Source organism: Dromaius novaehollandiae, chromosome 15, assembly GCF_036370855.1.
Source record: "Dromaius novaehollandiae isolate bDroNov1 chromosome 15, bDroNov1.hap1, whole genome shotgun sequence".
NCBI classification, from domain to species: domain Eukaryota; kingdom Metazoa; phylum Chordata; class Aves; order Casuariiformes; family Dromaiidae; genus Dromaius; species Dromaius novaehollandiae.
Window position 1 is genome coordinate 17103622 of NC_088112.1, and position 25061 is coordinate 17128682.

At 43.5% G+C, this 25061-nt stretch overlaps 1 protein-coding gene across 3 annotated transcripts; it reads left to right on the plus strand.

Annotated features, from left to right (window-relative positions):
• Window positions 1–1552: 1552 nt before the first annotated feature.
• On the plus strand, window positions 1553–25043 carry TBC1D9B (TBC1 domain family member 9B). 3 transcript variants are annotated; one of them, XM_064521054.1, is made up of 22 exons: window positions 1553–1780; window positions 3903–4013; window positions 6812–6930; window positions 8511–8739; window positions 9447–9705; window positions 10405–10612; window positions 10745–10957; window positions 11459–11620; window positions 12228–12378; window positions 12762–12976; window positions 13714–13831; window positions 14519–14804; window positions 15043–15172; window positions 17053–17151; window positions 17983–18051; window positions 18843–19083; window positions 19442–19507; window positions 19661–19732; window positions 20156–20206; window positions 21346–21393; window positions 21865–21971; window positions 22561–25043. In XM_064521054.1, the coding sequence occupies exons 1-22, from the start codon at window positions 1663–1665 to the stop codon at window positions 23251–23253; spliced, it is 3765 nt and encodes a 1254-aa protein (XP_064377124.1). In that variant the 5' UTR covers window positions 1553–1662; the 3' UTR covers window positions 23254–25043. The 3 variants fall into 3 exon arrangements, with proteins under 3 accessions (XP_064377124.1, XP_064377125.1, XP_064377126.1); XM_064521055.1 differs by lacking the exon at window positions 20156–20206; XM_064521056.1 differs by lacking the exons at window positions 1553–1780; window positions 3903–4013 and adding an exon at window positions 7064–7183 and having other exon boundaries at window positions 6811–6930.
• The last annotated feature ends 18 nt before the right edge of the window (window positions 25044–25061 follow it).

Consider the following 25061-nt stretch of genomic DNA (forward strand, 5'->3'; position numbering starts at 1 on the left):
TACCGCCGGCCCCATCTTGCCCTGGTGCACGGTGCCCATCACCCCTGCTCGCGGCGCGGCGCCGCCGGGAGAGGACGAGGTGCAGAAATGGGGTCCGACCGCTGTCCCCTGTCGAGACTGCGGCAGATCGGTCAGATCGTGCAGCACATGGCAGCAGCCAGTGACTTGTGCTCTCGCCCGCTGCTGTTTCCACTTGTCAAAGCTGAGCCTGAACAGCAATTGCAAGAACAAATTGCAATTTTTTTTTTGCTTGGTACCTCCCAAAAGGCTGCATGCACTGTGCATAGGGGGGGTTGAGATCCCGTGACTCCAGTCCTCCCAGTATAAATCTGACGCAGGACGAGGAAGGATCCCTCGGCAGCAGCTGGCTGGGCACCAGCAGGTTTTAGGCACTGGTGGGGGGGAAGCACAACTTGCCCAGCCCGGCCCGGCCTGCGCGGAGCCCTGCACGACGGCAGCGACAAGCGGCCCCGGAGCACGGGACGGATGCTGCACTGCCGCGGTTGTGCTGCGTCCTTCACCGGAGCTTTAGCAACCTCCGCCGCAGCACCGGCTGCCAGGGCGGTAGGTGCTGGGAGGGTAATAAAGTGTCACTGGCAAACAACTGATGGTTTTGCTAGTGTATTTTCCCTTTGGCTATAGATCCAAGCCCCAGAATACCCAGAGCGCAGCCATTTTTGCATTTCCCCCATTTCAAGAAAATCTCTGATTTCCCGGCAGCACCTGCTACCCCGAAAGCCAGGCCGCTCCGGCGGGAGGCTGGCTGGGCCCTGCCTCTGCCAAGGAGGCTCCCGGGCGCTCGCCGCAGCTGAAACCGAGGAAGGGGCTGGGCGCCTCGGAGGCCGTTTCTGAGAAAAGCCATCCCACGGAAAAGGAAAAATAGGTCCTTTTTATTGCACGCGCTTGGAGAGCAAACCAAATTCCCGCAAAGACCCTTCTCCTGACACCCCTCCTCGAAAGGTCGGCGGCTGCATGGGCCGCCCTCGCTCCACGGGACGCTCTGCCCGAAGCCGGGAGCCTGTGCCATCCTCACCTGTTAGCAGCCGCAGAGGTATTCAATGCTTCGCGATTAATCTAACTGCTTTTTGCACAAAATGTGAGGTCTGGACTACTCCCTCGCATCAAGCGCTTGCCAGGACGGTGGTTTGTCCGTATTTGTTTCTCACGCTGCCGGCGGCTGCAGGGCACCGCTCTGGAGGCCGTTAGAACAAAACCAGCGCTTCGCTGCGGTCCATCCGTTCCCCCGGGGCGACGGGGCGGCTGTGGCCGGGCGTAGACGTGGGGCGCAAGAAAAGGGACGCAGCGATAGGGAAGGGCCCTCTAGCAGGGCTGGTCCTGAGGAAATACAGGCGGGGAGGCTTCGCCCTTTCGCGCTGCCGGTCACGTCGCGATTCAGCGACGCCGCGGCGCGGCCGCACCAAGCCAACCAGCACCACCGCGGCCAGCTTGGCGGCGGGGGACTCGAACCCGTGGACTCCGCGCTGCCAAGCGGGAGCCCTCGCCGCTGCGCCACGGAGCGGGCGCCGCCCACCGCTGCCGTGAGGCGTCCGGGCCGCTAGAGGGCGCCGCGGCGGCGGCGCGGCCCCGTGACCCGTCGGCGCGGCCGCTCCCCCTGCGCCGGCCTCGCCTCGGCGCCCGGCCGGGCCTCCGCGCCGCGCCGCGATGTGGCTGGGGCCCGAGGAGGTGCTGCTGGCCGGCGCGCTGTGGGTCACGGAGCGGGCCAACCCCTTCTTCCTGCTGCAGCGCCGCCGGGGGCACGGCAAGGGGGGCGGCCTCACCGGTGAGGCGCGGCGGCGGCGCGGGGAGGGGGGCGGGGGGCTCCCCCGGCCTGGCGGCGGAGGCCCGGTGCGGCGGGCGGTGGCTGCGCTGCCTCCGCGGGGCCAGGCCGCGCCGGCGGAGCGGGGCCAGGCCGGGCCGGGCCGCGCCGGGCCGTTGCGCCGCGGCGGGAGCGTTTCGCGTTGCCGAGGCCTCCTGCTCGCGGGGGGGTGGGAGCGGGGCGCCGCCGCTGCTGGCGGCTCCCGTCGGGTCTGGTGACAGAAACCGTTACGGGGAGCCTCAGCGCGGCCGAAGCGCCGTGTAACCCCCCCCCACACACACACCCACAGACAGACAAACGGCCTCACCCCACAGTTCTTCTTTTCACGATATTTGAAACGATTTTGAAGTACGCTGCTTTACATAGCTTGAGTAACTGCGTGTATAAATATATAAACGTCTTCTGCAATTTCCCAGGTTTTTAGAGGAGGAAGTGACACCCGATGCTCTTCTGGAAGATTAAACATTTAAACCGAACTGTTCTTAAGTGCCTGGAGCTCTGAGCTGGTTCGGTTCTTGAGCAGAGGTTTAACTCGATGAGCAGGTCTTCCTTGGAGCCCCTGCGTGTTCGGAGCCCCAGGGCCTCTCTAAGGGAGCTGTGCAACTGCAGGTTCATGTTTTGGAGTTAGAAGAACATGCAGCCAAGCTGGAAGGATGTTTAAATGCTGTCATACTCAATTTTTTAAGTTTGTCTTTCTTCTGGTTTATATGTCAATATGTGACATATTAGGTATTGTTACAGAAAGCATTCAGAATCACATTTAATCTGTATTCTGCCTACAACCACACACAAGAAGTCTGTAGCCAAAACTGAGATTTCTGTTGTGCTGGACACACACACACACGTTTGTTTAGGGGTGACCAAACCCCATGAAGACATTCTGTGGATGAGTTTGCTATATATACATGTGCATCCCTCGACGTTAGGTTCAGTCGTATCTGTTACTTGCAAGTTGATAGCCAAGAGAGAGAAAGGGGAGGAAAAAGCATGTTTCATTCAGGTAACGAATGAGGTACAGATGAGAACAATTTGCTCAGACTTTGTCAAAGCATAAACAGGAGAGCGAGCTGGGAATTGAGCCTGGGTCTCCTGAGCAACAGTCCGGAGTAGCAACCATGCTCCCTCCCCAAGCTCTAATGCTAGAAAACATTAAAAACACGAGGGCCTTGCAAAATTAATTTGTATTAAAGGTGTTTGTAATGCATTGTCTAGAAAAACAGCAAAGTATCATCTTAAACATTTGGATTAGCTAGTAAATAGACTTAACCATAGAAATAAATGGATTTGCTTTACAAAGTCTGGTGGCTGTCATTAAGTAGTTCTGGAAGCGCCCACCTTTTTATTTAATGTAATATCAAAAAAAATTGTTTTACTTCTGCATTATGAAGTTTTGGTTCTCTGCTTTCTTTTTTTAATCAAAATACTTTTAGAAATGTATTGAAACCTGGGAGTGCCAAATTTTGTACAACTACCTGATTCCATTTTGGATGAGTTATCTTACTTGCTGTTTGCATAGGGCATGCTGAAAGATACAGCAGAGAAAATTCTCTACACTATTAGTAACAGAAAGATGGAAACTCTAGAGACTTCATATTCGTGTTACAGTCATTTAGATACAGTGATGAAGGACCTTAGAGACTTATGGGAATATTGTCCATGCTGGGGACAAAGCTCTGTTCTAAACAACTTTTTTTTATGGTTTTCAGATAAAGTTAATTGGAACGCTTCCCACTTTAACTGCATCTCCAATATGTCCAGACCTCCCAGAGAAAAATACATTTCACTTCTATTACAGAACTCTCCTAGGAAGGCAGTGGATTATAATGAGATTTAGAAGACATGTAATTGCAATCTACATTTTGGCCATTAACAGTGGGATTGACTATGGCTAGTTTATAGGTCATTTGCTTGCAATAACTGTATGTGTGTCTCCATTTTCCAGACCAGGCACCATTGTTCTTCCATCACGGGGTACATAATTTGACCCTCGGCATTTTTCTGTTGTGTCAATGACATTTTTTTTTGCTTAACCCAACTCCTTTATTTGGTATTGCATTGTATTAATTTCTAAATCTCTGCTTCCTAGGCCTCCTTGTGGGAACGCTAGATGTGGTTTTGGATTCCAGTGCCAGAGTTGCCCCGTACCGTATTCTGCACCAGACTCAGGACTCTCAAGTGTACTGGGCAGTAGCATGTGGTAGGTATTGATGTGACTGTTGTCAAGGTTTGCATTTGTGTTATAGTATTGTTTCCTTTCTTCTAACGAACAGTTATCCCACTTAGAGGTTTTCTGTGACTGGTCAGGAAGCTTCCCAGGGCTTTTGGTGAGGCAATGTGCCTTGCTTCAGTATTTGGTTGGGGCAGCACAAGGTGCCAAAAATGACAGAACTCCTCAATATTGTTCAAATTGTAGATTATGAACTTTAGACTCTGTAAGAGCTTAAATTTCTGCAGATGTTACAAATTCTTTCTTTCTTCCAAGGAATATGTGTTTGCAGTGTCAAAGTGAGATAAATCAGAGACTAAAACTGGATGACAAAGATTGCTGTATTGTAGTACAACCTGCTAATACCTGGCAGTGAATTTTGATTAAGGCTTTAAGTCTTGCTGGTTGCTGAAGAGAAAAATATGTTCAGGCGCTATTTGTTAGACTGACTTGGTATATAGTAAGAATCTCTACTTCTCACTCTGTGGTTGAGAAGTAAAATCTGAGCATGAAGTAATCATTTCCTAAGCCCATAGATGTTGGTGTCTTGTTTTCCCTGTTCCCGTCTTGTGCCCCGGCAACCAACACAATATCCTCCCTTGCAGAGCTGCTTAAATTCTGCAGAAGTTTAGAAACTGCTGTGTGTTTCAGAGAAACTCAGCTTTCCTTTTGAGGAAGGAGGAGGCAGAGAGCAGGAAAATAAAATGGCAGGCAAGAAACTGAATAGAAAGAAGGAGAATGTTCAGTGGTCACATATGCAAATTTGAAATTTTGTAATACCTTGACATTCAAGGAACGTGTACAATTTCAACAGTGTCTTAGTTAATATCCTCAATATCCTGGTTACTTTTAAGTAATGCAGCATGGTAGAATGAGATGGGATTTATAGCAACTGCATGGAGTTCAATACATTATTATACTAAAATAGATATATCTATCTTCATGCAAAGTATTTTTTTTAGTCATACCATGTGCTCATTTGAATGTCAAAGCAAAATACCGGTGTTAATTTAAAGTGATAAAAGTGTACATGGTTCTCTAGTTGAAAAATGCATATAATGTATTTGCAGTTTTATCATGTGTAAATACTAGTGGGCAGAGTTCTGGTTATGCCAGCAGCTTCTACCTTCAGCACTTTGTTCTTACAACTCTCTTTGTAGAAATTGCAGTTTTACTCCTTTCTGTCTGTGATTCTAACATTATTCATCAGAAGTCCTCAATTATTGAAGCTTGACTTCTTTTACTAATTTGTCTGCTGTCACTTGGCAAGAAGTACAGCTTGTGAAACAAACCAGAAAACAGGATTTATTCCCCTGCCACTGCTGCTGGACCTGTGTTTTCCAAGGCCAAAGCATCCTGTGATACTTCAGTGCCCCTAAAACAAGCCATTTAACATTATCCAAAATCATTTATGCTTCAAAAACATTGTCAGGTGGCTAGAATAGGCTTCAAGTATGCTTATACACAGAGGCAAAAGAAAGAATATTTGTTTTCTAATCCATTGGTCTGTACGCAGAAACTCAAATCCGTAGTCCTGTAATCCTTTGAGATGAGACAGCTTATTTTTTTCTAGTTTTTGGTTTCAGGTCCTGGAGTTATTTTTGCTTATGAAACCACAGATGAACAAGGCTCGGTTTTTGTGGTTAGGTATCCAACTACAACTGTGTGAAGGCTATTTCATTGCTGAAGCTGCCTCTTACGAAAGCCGGGTAGAATATTAGCTTTAGGGAACTGCTTGTGTTACGTGCTGCTATCTTCTTTTCCCTCATTAGCCACACTGAAGGGTCTAACGTTCTTGCAGAGAAACTGAGTAATGGGAGGGATGCTGTCGCTAACTGCAAGTATTCAAGTTAACATTTTTAGATATCCTGTTGCTTTTGCATGAAACTTCAGAAGTTGAATATGGGAATTTGGCAGAGACAGAAACTTGCAAATGTCTTAAACTTGCATTTAAACAGCTTTATTTTTTGTCTGCATTTAATGATGTTTATTATCTTGCTTAAAAAATTCAATTGCTTTTTTTTCTTCTTCCCTTTCTATTTTTTCTGCCTTCAAGAGAATGTAGTGATAGTCATTAGCAGAAAGGAAGAAATCTTTTAGTAAACACAGATCTCTGAAATAATTAGGAGAACAAAAGTTGTTAACTGAGACAACTTCCTGTACAAAAGTTTCTTAAATTGGTTATACCATGAAGCTTTTCCTTTGTGTGCTCTTGTGGGCTGCATGGCTGAAGAAGACTTCAGTATAAGGTTTTGCTGAGGCTTTTTTTTTTTTTTTTTAAGATGGCAAACAGCATAGCCTCTGACATGTGACTGTTTTGTTTCCTTTTTGATTTGGAATTGTATTCTGTCTGCTGAAAATTGCACACAGAATTTGGAACCTCTGTGTAGGTATAAAAGAACTTCAGTTAGACTGAAATTTCAAGGTTCTTCTGCAAGTTCATTATTTTTATTCTAGCATATGAACAAATTAAAAGAATACTTCTTATCTGGAAGATAAGGATACTTATTGTCCAGAAAAAGCTGTGCTTGCCGCATGCTGGCAAATAGGATGATCTGTTGGTAGTGCGCTGATTATCTGCAGCGGCAGTAGAGACATTTCATTAAAATCATAGTGCTCAGTACATAAAATATGCTTGACGTATACATTTGGTGCATTTTAGTCCTGATGAATGTTTGGTGGTTATATTTATTAGTTTCCTGCTGTGAATCGAGAGAGAAAAAAAAGAAAATCTTGTTCTAATTTCTTTTTTCTTTGCTCTCCCCTTCCTCTTTCATCCCCTCAATTAGGATCGTCTCGTAAAGAGATCACAAAACATTGGGAATGGCTGGAGAATAACTTACTGCAGACTCTCTCCATCTTTGATAATGAAGAAGATATCACCACATTTGTGAAGGGCAAGATACATGTAAGGGACATGTTTCTCCGAAGGACTTCCAGATCCTGAGAAAGAATGGGGAGGTGGTATTAAGATTTTTTTCACCCTTGGGAAGGAGGGAGCAAGAGCTCCGTAGCAAAACTTCTCTCTGCTCCCTTTTCAGACGTATATTCATTTGGAATTGTCATGAAGCACATACAGTATTATCAGTGTCACATTATGGCCATCACACAGGACAAATGATTGTAAGAAGTAAATCTCAAAGAACAGCCTGCTTAGAATGGTAACTTGTTAAAATACAATGCTTCTCTGAAATCCTTGCAGATTATATACAGAGAAAATGTTACATTAGGGTTGATCTAGCAACAAATCTGGGAGAGGTAATTCTAGTTTGCAAGCAAAGTACTTGTGCTCCCATGCTGGTCTAGAAGCCAACTAGGATGTAAAGGAACTGTGTCCTAACTTCCACAGAGTTTGGATTCAGATGAGCATTTCTGCTCATTGTGCAGTTAACACACTTCAGATTCACAGCCCATAAATTCTCCAGGGTAGAAACCTTTATCTATGCAGTTTTTTATGGAACAGTAGCAATTTGAGGCTGCAATTGTATATCTACTTGTAAAACCAGTATATAAAGTGGACTAAATAAGGTGGATCTGAAACTGTTTCAAGCAGTTTGGGCCTTCCTTTAGACAGATTTATTATAAAGGTAATGAGCTGGTAATGAGCTTGAAAGAAAGGCCTTGGTCTGTATACTGGTTTGGTCATCAATACTATCAGGCAGCTTCTTTTTCTGCATATTATTTGTTTAATTTGACTCTTTAAGAAAATGGGGACAGGAATAAAACTTTACTTGGTAAGAAGTACAAAACTGGCAGAATGTTGCCATGAACTCTGTCCTTATCAGAGATTTGTGACTAGAAGAGCTCTGAAAATGTACGTATCAAAAATTGCAGCTGCCTTCCTCCTCTTAATCAGATCCATACTGTTGCTGGGTAACTGAAGAATAACCGTTTTTTTCGCAATATCTAGAACATCACAAATATGAGTGACTAGTTAACATAACACAGAGAAAATATAAGGTCAGCAGTCATGATTGTGACTCTGAGAAACTTTCCTTTCCCAGTAATCCTGTTGGATTCTTTGCGTGTGTGTGCATGTTTGTGTGTGTGTAGGGGAGAGTGATATTGTGGTCATTTGTTTTTCCTTCTGGCCAGTCAAGATCTGACAAACTGCAGTGTTCTGCACTTCCTGGCAAATGATCATCTTCCTGTTGGAGAAGCTTGGTCACAAGTGAAAGCAGACTTCAGTTTTCCCTTCAGGGCATACAGAGTGTTACCAGACCAGCTGGGAGAAACTCGGTCAAATGCTAAACACGAACACTAGCCGCATGTGTTCAAGAGTAGATCAACTAGCAGGCTCCCAGACTATCTCACTGCCCTTTCTAAATGTCTTTACAGTTTCTCTAACTTGACAGAAGAAATGATAACTGCCATGACATGTTCCTTCTTTCTGTCTTGAGGTTTGCTTCTGTGACCTTTTCCTGTGTATTATTTCTGTCAGCAGGCATATTCCCTTCCATTTCTCATCTCTCTCTCATGTCCTTACAGGGAATTATTGCTGAAGAGAACAAGAATCAGCAGCCCCAGAGTGAAGAGGATCCAGGTAAATTCAAAGAGGCTGAACTGAAGATGCGGAAGCAGTTTGGGATGCCTGAGGTGGAGAAGTTGGTCAATTACTATTCTTGCAGCTACTGGAAGGGACGTGTACCCAGGCAGGGCTGGCTGTACCTCACTGTCAATCACCTCTGTTTCTACTCCTTCCTGCTCGGCAAAGAGGGTGAGTTACCAGCTTGCTGGTTGTTCATCTGCCATTTTCCATGATCTTTTTGATGTGGCTGATCTTTCATGTGAACTTTTTTTAAGCTGGTTTTTTTTTTCTTCCCTTTAGGAATCCTTTGAGCTGCAGCACATAATCCATAGATCAGTCCTTATACTCATTATCTAGCTTCCTTGAGATTCTTTGTAAAGTGTTCACTTGCAAGTCAAAGCTCTCTTTTCAGATTTTGAAACTCAGGGTGTTTCAGTGAAGCTTAGACTAAATGCCTGAGTCATTTTTGAAAATGTGGTTTAGATTCTCAAGTTATACAAGTACACCTGAAAGTTTTACTTCCCCTAGATTAAAGAACCAAGCAATATTCTGGTTTCGGGTTTTGTTTGGGACACACTCCCCCAGTATTTCCAAAACCTGAACTGTTTGGTGCAAAGCTAACTTGCTGGAAGAATGGAATGAAAATTCAGGTAAATGTAACTGAAAGCATTTACTGACTGGGAGATATTCCTTTTGGAACTGCATTATTTCTAGTCTAGTGAGTCCCAAAGATTATTCCCAAGTGTTTCTGGAGAGCCCAGTAAAAGTATGAAGAAAAGAATTGTCCTTGTATTAGAGGGAATACCTCTAACTTGCTTGCTGCTTGGGCTTCTTTTCTGGTTGCTTGTTGTTTTGCCTCAAATTTAATAGCAGATTCTTTGAACTTTTTTTTCCAGTGACACTGGTTATCCAATGGGTGGATGTAACCCAGCTAGAAAAAAATGCAACACTGTTGTTCCCTGAGTGCATTAAAGTGAGCACAAGGGACAGTGAGCTTTATTTTTCCATGTTCCTCAATATCAATGAGACCTTCAAGCTAATGGAGCAGCTGGCAAACATTGCCATGCGGCAGCTGTTGGATAATGAGAGCTTCCTAGAGGACAAGTCCCTCCCAAAGCCCAGGAAGCCTCTTAAGAACATCTCTGCACTAAAAAGGTATGTGTTTCCAGCAGTGAGAACAGAGGACAGAGAAGAAGGGATGCTAATAATAAATCTGCACTATTATGTAATGTTTACATTCTGTGACTCCCAGTTGCCCCAGTCAGAATTGGGGCTTTCTTCCTTAAGGGGCTGCATACTTATGTCAATCGTTAACCCTTTGCCTATTTTTTTTTCCATTCCGAAGTGGTATTGCATTCACATGCACCCTCATGTCTTTCTCACACATGAAGATATGGCCTGAGACTGTCAAAAGGCATTTTCAAGCAGAAACTGTTGAAAATCCTGTAGAAAAATGTATGAAAGAAGATAGACATTGGCCTCTTTGTCTGAAGCTGAATATTTATCAAAAATAGTATACATTTGTATTGCAATAAATCCTTCTCCTATGGACTATTCTCGACAGTTTAAGAATCTGATGTAACATTTCAGTTTCCTAGGTTTCTGTTCTGAGATGCACTTGCGTATTTTGTCTTATATTGCAGGACATGCCTTGCCAGTGAAGCATGTCTGAAATCTGAAGGCTGAAAGAGGAGCCAGATGGGGGATGGCATCTCAGTTACAGAAATGAGTAGTAAAGAGTACACAGCACAGTCAGAAGGTTGTGGTTGGAGTGAACAGTTGTGTTAGTGTTTGAGTGGGTTTTTCAAGTCAGAAGTAAACTGCCTGCGGGGTTTACTCTTTACTTTTCCCCAGAGACCTAGATGCTCGAGCCAAAAATGAATGCTACCGTGCCACTTTCCGGCTGCCCAAGGATGAGTGCCTGGATGGACATACAGACTGTACCTTGTGGACACCATTCAACAAGATGCACATTCCTGGCCAGATGTTTGTTTCCAACAATTACATCTGCTTTGCCAGTAAGGCAGAGGAGGCCTGTCATCTCATCATTCCTCTCAGGGAGGTGAGGATCTTTTAGCTCTGTACTGAGACCACAGTCCTTTCTTATCTTTTATGTGTTTCTATTCTTTGTGCGGTACTTTACCAGTGATGGAGAATCTGCTAGATCCTAATGGCCCTTGTATCTGTCTTCTAGGTGACAATCGTTGAGAAAGCAGATAGTTCCAGTGTCTTGCCGAGCCCTCTGTCCATCAGCACCAGAAGTAAAATGACTTTCTTCTTTGCCAATCTGAAGGACCGAGATTTCTTGGTGCAGAGAATCTCTGATTTCTTGCAGAGAACACCATCCAAGAAACCATGTGGCAGCGACAGGGAATGGAAGTGCAGCGTTGGTGATCCTGGATGTGAGGTACTGAGAAAATAGCTGGGAGGAGCATTTGGCACTTTCTCAAAGCCATGCTCCTTACACTGTGTATGCCAGCAAATGCTGTCTCTTTGTTGGACCATTAACAGAGGATGGAGGCTGGCTGAGCTCAGATGCTTTGTGTCTCATTCTGTTATTCATTAGCTCAGTTGCTTTGCCATTCTTCCCTAGAGGGTAATTTGCACAGTGAGATCGCTGCTTAGGTTTGTGTACAATCTTGAACTGACTGAAGGGAGTCGAAGCACTCTTCCTGTTGGTTCACTGCTAATAGTAGCATAAGTTGTCTTGAAAGTCAATGGAAGAGAGAGGCTTAAACACTAGGCTAATTCTTGAACGATATGAATAAAATATCAGTAAAACTGTTGCCACCTATGCTCTACAAACTGCATCCAATCTGGTTTTTGACAGATATGTTATATATGACTAATTGTGCAACAATAGAAGTGCATTACGTTTTTTATCACAGTAAATGTCTGTGTTCTCCAGGAAGTGCCAGAGTTGCCTTCCAGCAGCCCACTTGCAGTTAGCCCAACATCTGCTCTCAACAATCGGCCTGTCAACTTCTGTGCAGGGGAAGTGCCAACAGCCTCCCAGGGGCTACTCAAACTCTTCAGAAGAAATTCTGAGGAGCTCCTGGGACCCAAAGGGGTAAGTAATATTTTAACTTAAAGCAATTAAAGATATTAACTTGAAATAGGTAGCAGACTTCCTGCCCTACTCTAAGACTCTTAAAATGCTTTTTTTACCAGCTTCTGTCACCCCTGTAGTATCACTGCTGTGTCTGGCACAGTGATAGAGCTGTGTAGGTGTAACCTGAACATCAGTTTACTTTATCAGCAGTGGGACACCTGAGAAACTTGAGCTGAGAAATTAGTATTACTGTGCTTCTGAGATGTAAATTCATGTCTGTGAAGAACTGCTTTTCTTTAGATCAAAGAAGCAGAGAATTAGTATCTCTTCATCCTAGTTAAAAATCATCTTAGACTATGGTTCTGCTTGTACTTATGTAGAGATTGATGAAGTGTGATGTCATTGCACAGCCCATGTTACCCCTTTAAAGACTTGATTTTAAGCAGGTCAGAAGTGGTTCAGAACAGCAGTGTAGATTAGCATACATGCTTTTATGCAGTAGGAAGAACAAAGCCTTTAAATGTCACAGTGCATTTCTTTTGTGAAGCATAGTACTCTGAAAATACCTGTCCTACAAACAAAAATGCTTTAATCTCCTAAAATGGACATATTTGTTCCTGTGAAGGCAAAGGAGAAGATGAAGGAAGAGTCTTGGAACATTCATTTCTTTGAATATGGGCGAGGGATGTGTATGTATCGCACAGCCAAGACTAGGGAGCTGGTGCAAAAAGGAATCCCAGAGAATCTTCGTGGAGAGCTGTGGCTCCTTTTCTCAGGTGGGATATTGTACTGGATACTTCGGCAGCTAGCAGTAGTAAGATTTCTGCACTTCTTGGAGGAAAAGTTATAAATCATAGCTCATTTCAGAGGAAAAAGCTAACTCCATCCGAATGATGCTTCAGGGAAGTTTTGCGCAAAAATGCAGTGATCACTTTTCTAAGATGACCTATTTATGAGCATAGCCTTAGTTGTCTGGATTTCAGTATTTGGGACCTAGACTGTAACCTGATGATTTAACAATAAGTTTGTTCCTATACTTTCATATCTACTTGTAATTGTTGAGTTCACGTAGTGCTTCTTGGCTGCCTCTTTGCTGAAACTGTGGGCAGAAAGTCTATATTCTAAAGCTCAAGAAGTGAAACAGTATTTGTCATTACAGGAGCTTGGAATGAGATGGTCACTCATCCTGGATACTATGCAGATCTTGTGGAAAAGTCAATGGGAAAATACAATCTTGCTACAGAGGAAATTGAGAGAGATCTGCACCGTTCCATGCCAGAACATCCTGCCTTCCAGAATGAGCTGGGAATTGCTGCCCTCCGGAGAGTCTTAACAGCTTATGCATTCAGAAATCCAACAATTGGGTACTGTCAGGTAAGAAAGTAGTCTTAGACTGCTTAGCCCTACACTGTGACCGTGCCTGACTTGGACCTTTTCTGCAGTTTTTTGCTGAGTTCAAGCTTTCCCTCAATGTTGTCCATGTGGTGTGGGAGTTGGAAAGACCTGGTAATGTTGCAGGATCTTAATTATTCTTTGGATACAGGATTTAAATATATCTTGCACATTTCTGTTAGGAGTAATGACACAGTGTTTTACTAGTTTTCCTTGCTATTCCTTCCCTAGTTCAAAAAGACATTTTCTATTTTTTTAATATGAGCAATCAAATTGAATAAATGATGATAGAGATAGTCAATATATTGAAAATGAATCCAGTTACTGGTTTGTGAAACAAGTCAGTAGAAATTCAGATTTGTTTTCTGTATTGTTCTAGTATTAGACGTTCTCATTCTGTTCTGTTATGATGACATTGTTAGACAGCTTTTTATGAAAACTTTGAAAATTAAATATAATCAGATTTATTAAGGAAAGTGCTTGACTAAAAGTAGTTGTGTTATTTGCTGTCTCTCAAACAGAGGAACAGAAACAGGAAGGTAGATTGACTCAAGGTCCCCCAGTGACTCAGATAACAGTAAAAGCTGGAAATAGATCTGACCGTCACTCCCATATGACTATGCAGCTGTATTCCTGCTTTTTAAGTTTAGCAGGTCTATAATGTGAGGGTTTTCATATTTCTCTCCTCTGCCTGTATGTTGAACTCTGCGTGCTTGTAGGCCATGAACATTGTGACATCGGTACTGCTGCTCTACTGCAATGAGGAAGAGGCTTTCTGGCTCCTAGTGGCTTTATGTGAGCGGATGTTACCAGATTACTACAACACAAGAGTAGTGGGTGAGTCTTTGTCCAGTTCATGCTGGAGCCTCACTTTTCAACTACTGTTCCACTGGCATCTTTCAGGAACATTGTGTTTCTTCAGAATGAATTAAATATGATGCATTTTAAAGAAAATGAAACATGAGCCTGTTGGTATCCTCTAAAGGTATAGGTGCATGATGGAGACGCAGGAAGAGATCCTACAAGCTACTAAGCCAAACAAGAAAGATAAATTCACTAAAATTGATAGCAGGAGGGATCAGCAGCAGTAATGGGATGAAGCTAGAAGAAAAATTTTGGGTTATTTTTAATAAATCTTTGGAATGGGCTCTGAAGAAAGGTTTGTGAAAGTCCTACTTCATGGGCTTTTAAAGTCAGTCTGGAAAAGAGAGTCTGGTTTCATGTAAATGCCATACGATCAGTAATCCTCAACTCCTCCTTTCAGGGAAAGTGCTTAGATCAATGAGAGATTCAGTTGCTGCATGCTCTCCAATTTAGCAATAGTATCTCTCCCTGTATATGCTGTCTTTATTGAGAACAGGGAAAAAACATAAACAAACGTGTTAATTTTAACTCTGATGTCAAGAGGTTGATATGAAAATAAAGTGAACTTGCACTGCTTTGTTTAATAATTGAGTCATTTGGGCATAGTACCATGGTACCAAGAAATCTGAGTTCTCCCACTGTTTTTGTTTCTCCTTCCAGGTGCATTAGTGGACCAAGGCATCTTTGAAGAGCTTACACGAGAGTATCTTCCACAGCTGTCAGAAAAGATGCAGGACCTGGGAGTGATTTCCACCATATCTCTTTCCTGGTTTCTCACTCTCTTTCTCAGTGTCATGCCCTTTGAGAGTGCTGTGGTCATTGTTGACTGTTTTTTCTATGAGGGCATCAAGTTTATCTTGCAGGTGTCATTGGCCATACTTGATGCCAACATGGAGAAGTTGTTACAGTGTTGTGATGAAGGTGAAGCCATGACTATTCTGGGCAGGTACCATTCATTGCTCTTACTTATAAGTAGCTGAATGATAGTGGCACACTTTTTAATTGTCATTGCTTTCCACCTAGTAAGAGTGGAACCTACCATTGTAGGTTAGCTGGGAAAAATTAAATTTTCCTACCTGTGTAGATTAACGATGTAAAGGAGTTGAGAATTATGTGTTTAGGATGTTATTTTCCTTGACACTAACCCCAGAGTCCTATCTCTGTTCTGTTTTCTTTCACTACAGGTATCTGGACAATGTAGTTAACAGACAGAGCGTCTCTCCACCTATTCCCCACTTGCATGCCTTACTGACAAGTGGGGATGACCCGCCGCTTGAAATAGACATCTTTGAACTCATCAAAACATCCTATGAGGTCAGGTTCTGGCTTAGTTTTTACCCAAGTGATTTTTGCCTCCTAAGGCCCAGTTTTGTACTTCTTGTGCAACCAGGACCTCACCAGTGTTCATAGCCCGAGGTGTTTAAGGAGTGCAGGTTCAAGCCATTAATCCTCCTGTTCAATATGAGTAGAGTCTAACAAGTCTCTCCAGTCCCAGCAAAGACTAAAATGAGAACTGAAAACTAGTAAAAGCTACAGGCCAGAGGTTCCTTCCTGCTTTGTCAAAAAAGTCTCCACTCATATTTGAGCACCAGTACAGGCTGGGGGCAGACCTGATAGAAAGCAGCTCTGCAAAGGACCTGGGAGTCCTGGTGGATAACAAGTTGACCGTGGGCCAGCAATGTGCCCCTGTGGCCAAGAAGGCCAATGGTGTCCTGGGGTGCATTAGGAAGAGTGTTGCCATCAGGTCAAGGGAGGTTACCTTTCCCCTCTACTCAGCCCTGGTGAGGCTGCATCTGGAGTCCGGTGTCCAGCTCTGGGCTCCCCAATGCAAGAGAGAGATGGAGCTGCTGGAGCAAGTCTAGTGGAGGGCTACTAAGATGATGAAGGGACTGGAGCATCTCTCCTATTAGAAAGGCTGAGAGAGCTGGGACTGTTCAGGCTGGAGAAGAGAAGACTGAGAGATCTTATCACTGTGTATACGTATCTGAAGGGAAGGTGTAAAGGGGATGGAGCCAGACTCTCTTCAGTGGTGCCCAGCAGTAGGACACAAACTGAAACACAGGAAGCTCTGTCTGAACATGAGGAAAAACTTCTTTACTGTGAGGATGACTGAGCACTGGAACAGGTTGCCCGGAGAGGTTGTGGAATCTACATCCTTGGAGATATTCAAAAGCTGTCTGGACACAATTCTGGGCAACGTGCTCTAGGTGACCCTGCCTGAGCAGGGGGGTTCAACTAGATCATCTCCTGAGGTCCCTTCCAACCTCAACCACTCTGTGATTCTGTGTGATTCTGTAATTGTCAGTGCTAGGGAGACAGAGAAGGAATTTCACAGTAAACTTCCTGAGAGGTATACTGCAGGAACATGGAAGTGCCCCAGTACCTGTCTGCAGGAATCCTGTTCTGTGATCTGTGCTATAATAATAGCAAGGTGACCTGAGAGTGGGTTCTGCGCTATTGAAATACCTCAGCACTGGTGGGGGTGTACCTCATTATTCATACTGAGAACAAACTCTTCACTCATAAGCAATATGTATTTCAGTGACAGAAAGAATGTAGACAAGCCAGCTGGCATTTGACAGCTCACCTCTCCTACACTGTAATAAAGGTGGATTCATTTCTCTTTTTTTATCTGCTGTTCTTCATCCTGTCCCCTTCCAGCTGCTTATAGTCATGCAGCGGCCATTTTGATGGGGGGGGCGGGTCTTTCTTCAGATCTGCCTTCTCTGACTGTTCATGGTTTCTTTTTTTTAAAAGAATGTCATCAAATTCATCCTACTTGCCTGACCTGTTCCATAGAAGAAAAGGCTGTTACACTTTGGTGTTTGTAGCTTATTTCATACAAGTTCCAGAAAATACATGTCTGGAAGGGACAAAAAGTTGTCTAATCCTTGTCTCTGCCACACTACAGGATCTGTATTTCTGTCATTCCAGACAGATGCTTTTTTTCAGCTGTTCTTCAGAAACTTCTGATGTTGGATTTCTCACATGAATTTTGAGTGAATTCTCTTGCAGGACATGGGTGAAGGGGAAATAGGGCAGAAGTTTTTTTTTCTCATCTTATTCCCACTGATAAAAGGCTTCTAGTGGTTTTAGATCATCTCTGAGGGGACAGTACACTTGCTGTGTGATTGAACAGGGGTTGTTCTGTCTTTAGCAGATGATGCTGACCTGGTCTGCTCCTTTTCTTGTAGAAATTTAGCAATCTGAAGGCAGATGATATTGAACAAATGCGTTTTAAACAAAGACTGAAAGTGATCCAGTCTCTGGAGGATACAGCCAAGAAGAGTGTGGTAGGTGACTCCCAGATTAAATGAGCTACCAAATGGCATATTAAATGTAACATGTTTTGCTTTAAGCATTTGGGAAGTTTGCCCTGTAGCAAACCCAGTTTAAAGTGACTTAAAGAATTGCAAATAATGTGAAAAATAGATTTACTGGCTAGGTTAATGGAGTTTCAGTTTCCTCCTTAATATAGTTCTTGTTAATCTAATAAAATGGATCGAAGTGCTAGGACATGATCGAATGAGATATTTGGCATGGAGGAAAATAAAAACTACTTGCAGGCTTTTCAATATTTTCCCCTGTCTGGCAGTGTCTGTTTTACTACTCACCTGCGATCTTTCAGTAAAACTAGCTGGCAGATATTTACTTTCCTCCCATTTAGAGAGTTTGCTGGAATGTTGGGATATTTTGTAGATGGGTTCAGGGCCAAAGAGGCATTTCAACATCTATTGCAACTATCTTGTATCCTGAGTAGAGAACCTCATCCAGTTGTTTCTTTCATTCTTGTTTTTCAATGCATCTGAGTCAAACTTCCAAAGATAAAAACAAAAAGGAGGGGGAAAATATTGTTCTCAGTCCTGCAAAAACAGGAAGTAAGCTCAGTAATTTTTTTATTAGCTGCTCTAAATGTCAGCCGTTTCTGCTTGACTAGAAACTGTCTTCCTGACCTGTAATCCATAGAAATTGGAGGTATCAGAACAGTTACATTTTTTTCTCCTCCTGTGTCACATTTCCTTGCACTTGTTTTCTTCGCTGTTACACTGATTTTTCAGTAAGTCCTACTTAATTTGTCCAGCTTTGAAATAAATTGTCCACTCTTACTTTCTCCCTAACTGTAGGTCCGAGCTGTGTCTAGTGACATTGGCTTCTCTATTGAAGAATTAGAAGAGCTGTATGTAGTGTTCAAGGTAAGAAGCTAGAGTTGGTAAGAATGTGTTCTGACACAAAGAGAACAAATACCAAAATGAGCAGAAAGAAAATAATGACTATATTTCGATTGTTAATTCAACTGATCAGAAACAGATGTGGGGCTCTGTTACATATGGTGTCAGTGAGATTGGCTCTATTATTACCTGATTTTTATTTTTGGCAAAGATGGCCAAAGCACGTTCACAGCTTTTGAATGATACTTATTCAGGAAGAGTTCCTGGAGACAGTGGAAAGGAATGTCACATAACACTTAGACTAAGGAGCTAGGATCGAACGCAACTTAATCTTTATTTTTAAGTTTGCCATTGACTTGCTCTGTAACTATGACGAAATTACTTAAGTGTTTTGCCTCTATTTGCCGGTGGATATGTTTTTTAAAAAGATGTTACCAAACTACCTTTACCAGAGTCACTATAAACTCAGTTGCAGTGTGCTGTAGAATCAGCAAGAGAAGTTTAGTTCCAAAACCTGCATGTACTCTTTGCAGTAAAGCCTCTGAGTTTCATTTTGCTCAGACCCAATATCATGTTTTTTGGGATTTTTCCCTTAAAATTATTTTTTATGATTTTCATGAAATCCCTATCTCTTCCTTCATTTCATACTATTTTGTAATGAAGTAACACTATTAATAATGGGGAGATAAACAGTGTGTCCTGAAATGTCTCCTCTCTGCCTGCTGGGTGCTATTTTGTAGTTGTAACAAAGTCTCTACTCTTGCAGGTTGTTGTGTTACAGTATAATTTGACCTATTAACTCTTTCCCTCCAAAGGCAAAGTATCTGATGAGCTGTTACTGGGGGAATAATCGTGCTGCAGCTGCCCGCCGAGATCAGAGTTTGCCCTACCTGGAGCAGTATCGCATAGACATGGAGCAGTTCAAAGACCTGTTCATCAGTTTGACCCCCTGGTCCTGTGGCACGCATACACCTGTGCTAGCAGGGCGGCTGTTCCGGCTTCTGGATGAAAACAGAGATTCTCTCATTAACTTCAAGGAGTTTGTTACAGGGATGAGTAAGTGGTGTTTCAGGAGATGCTGGAAGATTACAAAACATGTTTCTGTCCTCTTCCGAACACAGAACTAAAAGGAGATAGCAGCATTTGCATTGTTGTGAGGGGAGGGTGACAGCCTTACAGGAAGCTTCTGGCAGAACAAAAGATGCCTTTTTGCCAGACAATATCACATTTCAGGAGAGGATAGGAGGCAAACTAACATGATGTGGCTTTGCTGTGGATTTCTTTACTGCTTCTGCACAGAGCTGTGTGCAGTTACTGTTTCCTCATTGCATGGAAACTCGGTCTGTTTTGAGACTGTGGGCAGAGGATAATTCTTTATGCTAAATTTTTCTTACCCTTTTCTTCTTCCTCGCAGGTGGGATGTATCATGGTGACCTCACTGAAAAACTCAAAGTACTTTACAAACTGCATCTGCCTCCCGGTGAGTGATTGCTTCCGTGTTCTGCTACCACTGATTGTGGTCTGTGCTGACGTGCAATTGAAAAGGAATGCTTTATGAATTTTGCTAATGAAGTGGGTGATGCTGCAGTTCAGTTAGCTCAGATAGCTTACATTTCTTTCTCTGTAAGTACAGCTCTGAGCCCAGAGGAGACAGAATCTGCTTTGGAGGCCACAAGTTATTTCACAGAGGATGTAACAACAGAAGGTAATACAACACTTTCTACCCCTACCTCAGTTTAGGCAGGAGCTGCAGCATAAATCCATGTGCTTCGAATGGTAATTTCACAAGGCACAATCTCCTGGTGGCAGTATGTTAAGATTTGCCAGTGTTTTTGGGTTGGCTTTTAATGTTGCATGATGGGAAAGAAGTTTGGAGTTTAAACTGCTCAGCACCCCTTCCATGCAGGACACAGCATGCTCTGAAGCACAGTCGTAGACTGCTGAGGAGGAGCAATGTGCTGTATCTGCTTTTACCAGCCCCTGTCCCCCTCTTGATTTGGGATTTTCATGCAAGTCTCATTGTCTCTTTTCTTGTTTTTGTTTCCTCCTTTGTGTCTATCTCTATATGGCCCTTTCTTCTGTTTTATCTGGGATATTGTCCCCTCAATCTGTTTTTCTGCTGCTCCAGTATCTCCTTTTGTCTCAGAGCTGGATTTCTGCCTGCACTGTGAGTCTCAAGGTCAGTCTCTGGGTTATGTGCACACACTGAGCACTGCCGTAATGCTGATACTATCTGCCAGCACCAATGCACTACTTGAAATACTGCGAATTTGTTGCCACAGCTCCTCTCTCCTGATATTCTCTCTGTAAACAAAATGCTGTAAGGAATTAAACACCTTTCAGTGCCTGGTCTGCTCTACCTACTGTGTTTCAGCCTTGGCCAAAATAGTTTTTGTCCAGCCTCTCCTTGTGGAACTTGCCTCATCCTAGGGACTGGGTGGAAAAACATGCTCAGAGCAGAGTGTGCGAGATGCTAGGCTTGCTGGTCCAGGTAGATGGTTCTCATGTTATCATTATGCCTCCTCCACAGTCTTCTAATTGAAAGAAAGAAAGATACATGCCATTGCACTGTAAAAATATCAGTAGACTTTAATTTACTGTGTTTGTTAAAATACAATTTTAGGGATTGTCAGATAGGAGAAGGTCAAAATGTCATTTGTGCTAAATGTTTGGCCAAATTAGGATAATGCTCCAAAAACCTGAGTGAATAAACACAGGGAGTACTTGCTCTGTTTGATGCTAGATGGTTAACTTAACAGTCTGAGATGAGCCAAGACTTCCTATATAGTCTAGTGGCAATATAGGGAACCAGAAGTGAAATTCCTAAAGTTAGACTCTGCAGATAGCTCACAAAACATCAGCTTAGTTGAATAATGGTGAGTGTAGAAACTTATCACCTATCCTTGTGTCACAAGCCTGCCTTGGTGCAATGCTACATCTTGTGGAGTTTTTTTGGTTTTGGGGTTTTTTTTGCATTTTTTGTCTTGTTTTGGCTCGCTAAACTTTGTGTTTAAGTGATCACATTGCCTAGTTGTCTTTTATGTCTGTGTTTCAACCTTTCTCTTAAGCATTCTGCCTTCTACCTACTTTTCTCACCCACTAGTTCAGCATAGCTTCTTTTTTTTCTGGTTTATCCAGTCACTCTCCTGCTTCCATCCTGTCCTATTCATTCCTCCAAACATAATGTGAGAGTGTGAGATCTAGCTTCTACTGAACATATTCTTATGTGGTGTTTCTTTGGACCTGAGTTGTCTTATGTTCTCAATGCATTGTATTGCTGAAAACTGACAGTTTCTTTTATAATTCCATTGTTTTTAGAAACACAAGAAGACAAAGGAAGGAAAAATGAAAGCTGTCAAGAAAAAGGTATTTTCACAATCATAAATACATGTGGCTTTTTTACCATGTTTTAGTCTTGTCTCTCTGATAGTATCAACCGTTCATTGTCCCTTCTCTGTATCAAGGAAACCTTTCGAAGTGTCCCTCACGGGCAAAGGTACAGTGGGATGTTAGCCAGGAAAAAAGTCTCTTTTATGCCTTTACTGCTCTGACTCTTTAACATACCAAAATCATAACTTGCCAAACATGATTTTCAAATGTTAGCAGCTAATAGAATTCATTTATGAGAAGTCAAGCTGATGAAGCAGTGTGAAAATTTTTGCTCTGCTGAGTCATGCCAAATAAACTAGCAGAAAGCCATACAACCTTCTTCACAGACCCTCTCCTAAACTGTCAATAAAACTTGCTTCCAGGACTGTTTTTTTCTGACATGGGATTCACTTTTTAAGTCTCAAACCACTAACCACGTGGCAGTAATGGTTTGGTCTTATCTTGCAGAGGAAAAAGGTACCAGTCCACAGGACTATAGATACTACCTAAGAATATGGGCCAAAGAAAAAGAGTCCAGGAAAGAAACCATTAAGGATCTCCCCAAAATGAGCCAGGTAAGAAGTGAATGATTTCCAGTTAGACGACTTACAGCTTAGCAGAGAATTCAGTAGTATGTAGCAGCCATTATGGCAGCATGCTCAGTCCTTGCCAGTAGTCTCCCCTGCTGTACTGATTTGGTGAGTTTTAGTAGCGTCTGATTCCATAGTGTTGTGTTGAATTCCTGAGTGGATATGTATCTGGCTGCCAAACTGCTTTGTTTCTACTAGTCAAACGTATTTGACTCTCTCTGCATCCCAGACTACCTTTTCCTAAAATTTGGGCGTGCTTAGAAGCTGACCACAGAAGAGTAGCAGGACAGAAGTAAAGCTTCCAGTTTTTGCAGATGTGAATCTGTTAGTGTTCTGTGTGTCAGTCGGGGAAAAAAAACCCAACACTATCACATTGCCATCTGGGTCTCAATTTAGCCTCTGCCCCAGAGACAGCAATTTACCTGAATTTGGACTGTTCTGACTTGGTAAAATAAGTTGCCACTTGGTGGGGAGGCAAGTAAACGAGTCAGTCAAGATACGCGTGTTGCTTCATCCACTGCTGTAACTTTGTTGTGCAGTCTGAAGTATGATTTTTGGTCTTTATCTTTCCAAGGAACAATTCATAGAGTTGTGCAAGACTCTTTACAACATGTTCAGTGAGGACCCGGTGGAGCAAGAGCTGTACCATGCAATCGCCACTGTAGCCAGTCTCCTTCTGCGAATTGGGGAGGTTGGAAAAAAATTCTCCAACCGGCCCATGAAGAAGTCTGACGACTGCAAAACACACAATACCCAAGATCCTGTGAGTGAAGAGGAGTCACCGACATCTGAACAGAGTCAGAATTCAGCGGTGGAGCAGCAACCCCAAGCTGACCATGAGGACAAAACCCCTGGAGATGCTCAGCCTGGGAAAACTCAGCAGGAAAACCAAACTCTGGGAGATGGGTCAGGGGAAGGACAAGGCTCTCCTTTACAGCTGCTATCAGATGATGAAACCAAAGATGATATGTCCATGTCTTCCTACTCCATGGTCAGCACAGGCTCCTTGCAGTGTGAAGACATTGCAGATGACACAGTCCTGGTCGGTTGCGAAGGCGGTAGTTCAGCTGCCAGGTATGGCAGTACCATTGATACAGACTGGTCTATCTCCTTTGAGCAGATCTTAGCATCCATGCTGACAGAGACAGCCCTTGTAAACTACTTTGAGAAAAAGGTCAATATCCTCCAAAAGATCAGAGATCAAAAGAAGGTAGAGAGGCAGTTCAGTTCATCCAGTGACTATGAACTGTCCTCTGTGTCAGGGTGAGCTCAAGTAAGCAGTAATTGTCTTGTGAGATAAAGCAGGGAGGTAACGTGGCAGATGGCAGGTTTGATGGTTTGGTATTTTGTATTTTTTTGTTTAATCAGAGACCAGTAACTACACAATTACAATAGATTCCAATGGATAAGGATCTTCTGACAGTGACTACTTTGTGTAGGTGCTTTTTTGGTTACTCTGGCTGAAAGAATTAGATTACATTCTCAAGAGCCATTAGAACCTAATAGCCCCTGTCATATAGAATTACCACCATAAATTATGCATGTCTGCCTTTTGCTATCTTTCTTTTTAATTAAGTTTTATTTCGGACAGTGACTGTTCCTTGCCTGCCCTTGTTTGCTGTAGGTTCCTGGGCAACTTGCACAGCAGATGCAGCCTGGCTTGAAACCATTTTCACTTTTGGCTGCCGTTCTGAGAGCTAATGCAGTGTATCAAAGTGCTATAGGGCCCTGGCCGATGAATGGCCTTGTTCAGTTCCTCAGCGCTGTTCTGTGACTCAGCAACTACAGTGCAGATATGTGCCCCACTGCTGCCAGCACCGTTAGATCTAAACACACAAGTTTCTCAGATCTGCAGGTTTCTGGTAGATGTGGTTCGGCATTCTCATAGTGTATGGTCACTCTATTTCTCCTCCAACATGCAGGAGACAGTTTTCAGACAACCCTTGTTTTCTAGCTTTTGCTTTTCTAATTCTTTGAAAGCCATTGGTTTTAGTTTATCCGGGAAGCCGCAAGCTCCTTGACTTCAGCGCAAAAGTAATACGAGGTCAATCAATAGGGTCATGACGCTTGTGACGAGGGAGTATGTTCCTAAACTGGAAATGTGTGAATCGGCTCCTCGGCATCGCAGGCCAGCGGCACATCGGTCTGCTCGACTTTCCCCGTCGATACAGAAAACATTTCATTGTTTCTTGCTGATTCTACATTTTTGCTGACTAGTGATGGGTCCAATTTTTAGAAAGACCCCTAAGAATGCTCTGATGAGTCAAATATCAATATATGTATCTAGATTTCCAGAGCCCTCGGCCCTTGCAAACGTTTGGGGCAGGAGGATTTGCAGGAGTGCTGTGCCACCTGCAGCTGTTCAGTGTGTCCTTTCTGAATGTCCCTTGTACCAAGAGCCCGGCGGTGGACACTCTCTTAGAAACGGCTACACATCGGTGGGCATTTACACCTAAGGAGGAAGACATCAAAGCAGCGTGGCCCTCTGCCATCAGCCCGCTGTGGGAAACCTAAAAAGACTAGATCTCTTTGCAGTTAAAGAGATGAAATAACTGGGAGAGTGAGTGACTACTCTTTTTAAATCAACTGAAGACCGGAAGAAACCAAGCGGTAGGACGAATCCTGGTCGCACGGATGCGTTTGTCTCGGCACCCAGGCGCCTGCGTCGCAGGGCCACAGCGAGAGCCCCGTTACCGCCTGGCCGGAGCAGACCCCGCGCTGAAGGCAGGGCTTGCCGCAGCTGGGGGCTGGCGCGTGGAGCGTGCGGGCTGGGAAGAACACGTCCCTGGCGGGTGTTCCCATTAACACTACTCGGCGTGCTATCAGTGTTAACTCCCCTCTGTGACAGTCTCTGTACGTATTCACGGCTGGTACATGTTTCCTACTTCCCTGCCTCCTCTGTTCTGTATTCCGGAGAGCAGCCATTAGTAAAACTGCTTTTACTAATTATTCAGTAATTTATTGTAATTTTTTTAAAGTAAAAATAATACATGTGATTTTACACTGTCTGTCTGATCTGTCATGTATTCAATAAATGAACCAGAATCCTCTAGGCAACCTTGACTGGCCTTCATT

Excerpts from the sequence above, each read along its gene's own strand:
- TBC1D9B (XM_064521054.1), top strand. The coding sequence starts at position 1,663 with ATGTGGCTGGGGCCCGAGGAGGTGCTGCTGGCCGGCGCGCTGTGGGTC. Across the intron at positions 9,706-10,404 it reads AACATCTCTGCACTAAAAAG|AGACCTAGATGCTCGAGCCA; the intron begins GTATGTGTTTCC and ends ACTTTTCCCCAG. Across the intron at positions 11,621-12,227 it reads AGCTCCTGGGACCCAAAGGG|GCAAAGGAGAAGATGAAGGA; the intron begins GTAAGTAATATT and ends GTTCCTGTGAAG.